The 7,427-nt window shown below is 34.1% G+C and overlaps 2 protein-coding genes across 2 annotated transcripts; one reads left to right on the forward strand and one right to left on the reverse strand.

The window, feature by feature from the left end:
• Window positions 1-1,082: 1,082 nt before the first annotated feature.
• LOC134274191 (uncharacterized) lies at window positions 1,083-1,715 on the forward strand. The gene has a single exon (XM_062756445.1). It carries the CDS (start codon window positions 1,083-1,085, stop codon window positions 1,713-1,715), a length of 633 nt encoding a protein of 210 aa, XP_062612429.1.
• Window positions 1,716-5,111: 3,396 nt separating this feature from the next.
• On the reverse strand, window positions 5,112-6,839 carry LOC134274192 (uncharacterized). Its single transcript, XM_062756446.1, has 3 exons — window positions 6,657-6,839; window positions 5,975-6,529; window positions 5,112-5,834 (listed from the first exon to the last, which is right to left on the reverse strand). Exons 1-3 carry the CDS (start codon window positions 6,837-6,839, stop codon window positions 5,112-5,114), a joined length of 1,461 nt encoding a protein of 486 aa, XP_062612430.1.
• Between the last annotated feature and the right edge of the window lie 588 nt (window positions 6,840-7,427).

The following is a 7,427-nucleotide window of genomic DNA, read 5'->3' on the forward strand; positions in this document are numbered from 1 at the left end:
ATGCATTTTTATTTGACACAGTATACGAGAGGTGATCAAAAAGTAAACGATATCTTAGGTATTTGATAGTTATATAATTGTTAAAATATTCAAGTATTTTTCAAAGTGTAAATTGGAGGTCTTCATTTTTTGATAGCATATTTAAGTAAAAACACACCCCTTTTCAATCTTGCTTTCACCGGGCAACATAACAAGTATCATATTTAACCATTTGCCTTCCTTCATTAAAACGATCTATCCAATCATTGATTAAAATTATAGGAAGCCATTTGTCTTAATAAACTGTGAAGAAATTCTTATACGCTATTTCAAAGACATTTCTAAGATATACATGTACCATTAATATTATAGTCGTTTGTTGAACGAGTTCCACTGAGACAACCATTTTTCGTCACAAGTACCGGCATAATGACGTCATTTTCAGATTGTGACGACACAAACAAGGAGCAAAACTTCAGCATATGCTATTTATAGAACTTGCGTTTGGTTATGTTTCTAATCTGAATTGCGGTTTTGTAGATATATAGATAGTTTGCGAAATTTTTGATCACCCTTCGTACTAGTAGGTACTAAAACAAGGTCATTCGTATCAATTTTATGTGTCTAATTTCTTTTTGTTTCATTGGTGATAATTAAAATTTTGATAGATAATATAAGTTATCTGTGGCAAACTTACAAACTCTTAATTTTTAACTTTGATGGTGCTCATTTTTCCTAACCTTACCTGGAATCAAAGAGTTTAAGATTTTTTTATATCAATACGTACACTATTTAACAACTGTTCGATAATAATACTAAATACTTCAAGCCACACTATAACACCTTTCCTCTTTTAAAAGTGTTCATATTATTCGAAATATTTTGCAACTGTAATTTTCTTCTACATTTAAAATTGTTATGTCCCTCCATATTAAGAAGAGGTCTGGAAAATCATTTTCTATTAGTTGTATGTGGGGATTAATTTATACGCGTAAGCACAAATAAGGGTAGTTGTTTGGTCATAGTATATAAGAAGTTGGTCAGGCGTAAAGCGGTCATCGACGAGCAATAATCAACCAGATTTCGAACACGCTTTACCTGGAATGAACGAGTCAAATTCTAGTCACGAGGAGCGGGTTATACATGCTGCGCCTCAAATTGGCCTAAGTGGACGACCTGGCTTAACACAAAATTCGCAAGATGAATTCACTACTCAAGATGCACTGGATATTTTTACAGACAAATTAGATAGGGCGCTTAGACGGCAAAAGCAAGAAATCGTCAGCGAGTTGAGTTTAGCCCAGAAGTCAACAGAAAAAAAGGTACCTGACTTTAGATATCAAGGCAATAAAATTCAGTTTGAATTTAATGCAGAAAGAGAAACTGACATTAGAAAAGTATTAAACCTGTTGGAAAATAACAGATTAGAAACGGCTAAAGAAATTTTGAATTCTACTATAACTCATTTGAATAAAAGGAACAAAATTGTTCGCATAGCGGATAAATATGGTTGGGACGTTGTACAAGAGTATGAAGATGATCCTATTACTGACGACGCTGACGATGCTACTAAGCTTCGACAAGCTATTTTTCAGAGCAAAGAAAAGAAGCACCAACAAGAAGCCTTACGACAGAACAACACGTGCTTATCCTGGATGAATGAAATTGCAGATGTGTACAGTAAGATTTTTGATTTTGATGATTGGTCAGTGGGTGATCACATTTTCCAGTTTTAAAAAAAAAAAAAAAAAAAAAATGGGGGCATTTGATAATGATTTATTTGCAGACTCTAAAAGTAAGAAAGTAGAAAATTTTTATTCCAGAGTTTGGAATCCTGGAACATCAGGTGTAGATGCTTTTGGGTTTGATTGGTCTATAGGTAATAATTGGATAGTACCTCCTGTTAATCTGATTATAAAAGTGATTAAACAATTGGTTTTGTGCAAAGCAAGAGGTACTCTTATTCCTAAATGGCAGTCTGCACCTTTTTGGCCTTTATTAGTTAAGCCGTTTTCTGGAAATTTTCAAAATTTTGTTAAAGAATGGCTTGAATATCACAAGCCTCGAAACTTTTTCAGGAAAGGATCTCATGCAGAGAGTGTGTTTGCTGAAACGCAGTTTCAGAGTAATGTTATTGTGCTTTATATAGACTGTTCTGATTGTTGAATTTTGTGTTTATGCTATGTTATAACAGACAATGATAATGAATGTATGTTAGTCTTTATGGGGCTTTTGTAATGTTAAAAAATAAAATAAAATAAAAAAAAAAAAAAAAAAAGCCCGGATGGGGCAATTGTGATGAAGCCCGGATGGGGCAATTGTGATGAAGCCCGGATGGGGCAATTGTGATGAAGCCCGGATGGGGCAATTTTAATGAAGCCCGGATGGGGCAATTGTGATGAAGCCCGGATGGGGCAATTGTGAATAAATTTTATATTATGTTGCTTATAATTGTTAATGAAGCATTATGATTAAGATTACAGATGTGCTTATGAGATTTGATCAAGAACGGGCTGAAATGTTTATCAAGAGACTTAAATGTATATATATTTAATATGAAGTAATTTTATTTTTTTTTTTTTTAATTTCAGCTCACATGTAGTTTCTCGCATTGGAAAGAAATTAAAAAGATTCAAGATCCTAGACTCAAGGACACGGTACTCAAAATGAATGATATAGTAATGCACAGTAAAAGTGATAACACGTTTAAAAAATACAGAGCTATTTTTTTCAGTTTAAGTCCTGGTGCGCAAAATTTAAATTTCTTGTATTACCTGCTACACCATCTTCTGTTAGTTTATTTGTCTTATCTTATACAAAAGCAGTCTTCAGTTGCAGTCATTAATGCGGCATATCATAGAATTCAATGGGCACATCATATTAATCTTTGTAATAATCCATGTGCAGACAACCTTGTAAATTTGATTTTAGAAGGAGGGAAGAGATTGTTATCGAAACCTGTAGTTAATAAGGAAACTATTACAACAGAGATTTTAGATAAAATAATGGATAAATTTCCGTAGTTAGAAAATTTATATCATTCGAGATTGGTATGTATGTTGTTATTAGGTTATGCAGGTTTCTTAAGATATGATGAACTTGTGCATATTCGAATGTGTGACATTTAGTCTCATGAATCAGGTTCACATGTTGAAATTAGAGTTTAAAAAAAAAAAAAAAGCAAAACAGATATTTTCAGGCAAGGTAATATGTTTGTTATTGCGAAATCAGGTAATAAACATTGTCCTGTTTCTTATCTTGAAAAATACATATCTATAATAGCTTGTCTCACTTTTCAGTCTAACGATTTTATTTTTAGAGCGGTTACATTTTTCAAAAAGGACAATGTTTATAAGTTATAAGTTAAAAGTGTGTGTGTAGATTTTAAAGATTATGGTTTACATAGTTTGAGAAGTGGTGGAGCAACTACAGCAGTTAATAACAATTTTCAGGATAGACTTTTTAAAGCTCATGGCAGATGGCGTTCGGAGAATGCTAAAGATGGTTACATTTCAGATAGTTTAAATAACAAACTCGCTGTTACTTTGAATCTTATATTATGAATTCTTTAATTTCTTTTGTAGATTAATGATATACCCAACCTTTGTATTCGAACTGGTTGATAGGCGCTCAACATACTTTATATCTGTGTTCTGTTATTTATTTTCTAAGTACTTAGAATAGAAATATTTTATGTTCGGATGAGTGAAACGAAGGAGAACATAAATCATTTTCTATTAGTTGTATGTGGGGATTAATTTATACGCGTAAGCACAAATAAGGGTAGTTGTTTGGTCATAGTATATAAGAAGTTGGTCAGGCGTAAAGCGGTCATCGACGAGCAATAATCAACCAGATTTCGAACACGCTTTTTTTGAATTACATATAGATATATATATATATATAATGTATAACTAAGACATGTTTCATTGTATTTTGCAGATAGATTGTATTTGGAATTTTGGATATATTTCTTGGGGTCATCATCCAGTGCATCGCTACTTAAAGTCGCGTGTTAATTGTACATATATGCGAATAAACTGGTTGATAGGCGCTCAACATACTTTATATCTGTGTTCTGTTATTTATTTTCTAAGTACTTAGAATAGAAATATTTTATGTTCGGATGAGTGAAACGAAGGAGAACATAAACAAAATTCTGTGCTAAAAATAGACCACGTGCTGCTATCCATGAACTACTTTCATGGTTCTTCACACTCCTTTTGAAGACAACGGTACCTTGATTTGAACTTGAATTTATCATTTAAAGGTCCAACATTTAGAAATTTTCTCAACAAATGGTTGTAGAGAGAACATTAATGCACAGTTTGCATAATTTTTTGGATTTTTTAAGACTCTGCTTAATTCTGTAGCTGCGCAGTTCCAAGGAGCATATCAAAAGCATTTTTCTGCAAAAGTATAGATTATATATAAACAACATGCATTCAGTTATGCATATTTATTGTATCTTTATCATAAGGACTTAAAATTCGATCATAATATATAATGTATTTTAGCCATTTGAAGTAATGTTTACATTTTGTTCTCACTGCACTAAAGGTGGCCGGACATCCCCCTTAAATGCCGCGTGTTGAAATTTACTTTTAATTGTCGAGGAGGAAAGCTAAATAAATTTCCTTTTAGATAATATATAACAGTATATGTTTATTTTTTAAATATTATAAAAATAAATGCCTGGAAATGCTGTTGTTTTGAAGTTAACGTCACCATTTTAGCGTTGACGTTATACACGTCAATTGTAAAGGTGCTGTGATAAATCCCTACACATATCAGAATAACACAATTCGTTTCGTTTTAACCAATGTAAAATAAAGAAGGAAACAACACAATTATAAATAGAAATTTTTTTTTTAATAATCATGAATAAATAAACATTATAAAAATCTTTGCTCGAATCTGCAACACAAGACATTTATTTATTCCAAAATCAACAGGAATTACGCTGCAGTAACGTATAAAACGTATAAACGATCTATATCGTGAAAATAATGATACATGTACTAAGTATTTTATGTATTTCTGTTGAATATTTCTGTTTCAATGATAATTAACATCGATAAATGTGAAAAATATCACTTCCAGAAAATACATGTAACTAGCTTGTAGACAATCTATTCTTCGGTTGAGCTCTCCTCGCCGCTGTCAGAATCGTCGATCACGCGAGCTGCGTCCTCGAGGTGTTCTGACCAATCACGCACTCCTTGCACGGGCTTATCCTGATGTCGGGCATACGATAGAAACCAGATCACGCTTGTTATATGTGCGCAGCAACCAACAATGCGTGCGCCGGCTTTACACTTACAGTACCATGAGACCACAACGCCATCTTCGTAATTTACCCAACAGGAGTATTTTTTGGAACTGAATTGACGACTCTGAATTTTGGCTCCAATAATACCATCCAGGTCCTCGTTCACAAGGATTTCGTATGTACCGTCATCCTGTAAGTGTTCCTGGGTGTATGCTTTTGCCATCTTTACTTGGTACACTCCTAGCGTTAACTGGCGAATTTCGGAATCAGACAGTTTAGGGAAGTCTTGCGCAAAGCCGGCTGCGTCAATTTTTTGCCATGAATATGTCCTGTTTGACAGTCCATTACTTTCTACAAATTCCTGTAGCTCGTTTGTCCGCTTAGAGAGATGCAGCATTTTTAAGGCAATGGCCTTATCCTCTTCCGCATTGCCAGAACTTAAGACGGAAGTAAATCTGTTGCACAGGGCACACACGATCCTTACGTAGTCTCCAATAAAGGGAATCTGTGTATTTGGTATGACATGATTCAGATATTTCCATCTCTTCAACCTCGCATTGGCCGTGTCGACAACCCACCTTACCTATAAAAAATTGATTTGAAATTAATTATTTAAACAATGCACCCATTTTTATAATGACAACATGAAATATTTCAGAAGTACTAGAAGACAAGTACAATGTACAAATGCACATGAAATTTAAAGTAAAATAGTAAAAATACCTTAGTTATTAAGCGTGATTGGTTAGCTTCCTGTGTGGTGTGTTGAGATGTACCCCTCTGCATAAAGCAAGGCATTTCCATGTTGATACCAATATCGCCAAGCACCTCGGAACTATCCCGGAATCCACGATCTACGATGAATGTGTCACCATCCTGCAGCCAGTCTCGCATTTCTTCGGTGTTGTTCCGGATTATGTGATTTAAGATTCCGGCATCGTTGTTCTTCGAGTCGGCGAGGTACGGCCCCAGGACAGATACCACGTATCCTGACGTAGTTACTACCATCATTGGTTTTACTAATGGCCTGTGCTTGTGCATGCTGAAGGAGCGCCTTGAAAATCTAAAGTTAGATGATTTCTGTATATAAATGTACGTCCCGTCAAGAACAAGTAGGGCAGATGGGTCTTGTTCGTAACCAGGGGAAAAAAGCTCTTTCGCCAATGGTCTAGTGTGGTTAGATATTACGTCTTCTCTAGTCACATGGCCAAATCCAAGATTTTGAGGGACAAAATCTTTTAATAATGCCCTCCGGGCAGATGATATAGCACGACGAATCTAAAATTCAGAGTAAGAGCATTTATAATTTCATTACTTGTAAATGATTTCTTAAGTATCTTCATAATTTTATAAGATCATTGATTCATTTTTCAGTATCAGATTAAATATACATGTATTACGGTACCTGCCACTTGTTCATGTTGAAAAGGGTACACATGATCTTGTTTTCAAGGCCACATCTAAGTTTGACGAGCAACACAGCAATGCAGGTTCTAATACTAGTCTTTATATCTTGACTGTGGCTGACAACCTCGTTAAATTGTGTTCTGTCTAAACCCGTAAGATTGATGTAATCCTGATCAGACATATGGGAGTCATTGTCGAAGTCAAGTCGAACAGCACCATTGCAGATTTTGGAAATAAATAATCTGTCCCTGAAAATGTTGAAAATAAATAATCTGTCCTCCTCTGCAAAGAAAATAAATAATCTGACCTTGACTTATGATATTTAAATATTGTGAAAATACCTTTTTATTTCCGTGTAATTTAACCTCAGAATCTTCAATTCAGTATTTTTTTTTGGCTCGCTTCGCTCGCCATTTTAGAACCAACTAATATTTAAAATCAGATTACCAGACTGGATACTTGTAGTCAGTTGATCAACATGACAATGTGCACTCAGTAGATGTGATGAATCACTTTAAATTCAAGCCAATTCTTAAACACCACAAAAGATAAATTTTCTTGTCAAAGAATTATACTTCCCGATAAATTAATACAAAGTATACAGTGGCGGATTTAAGGAAGGCATACATGTGTATGACCCCTCCCCTAAAATTTCAAAGTATGATAGGAATTATATTAATATTGCCATACTTTAGAACAATACCAATATTTTTGTGCCTAGTTTTACTCTTAAAATACATGTGAAAAACCCAAGAGCTTCAGGGGGCTT

The sequence above is a fragment of the Saccostrea cucullata genome, unplaced genomic scaffold (assembly GCF_032062105.1).
Source record: "Saccostrea cucullata isolate Sc308-1 unplaced genomic scaffold, CSIRO_AGI_Scuc_v1 ctg11318, whole genome shotgun sequence".
Lineage (NCBI taxonomy): Eukaryota > Metazoa > Mollusca > Bivalvia > Ostreida > Ostreidae > Saccostrea > Saccostrea cuccullata.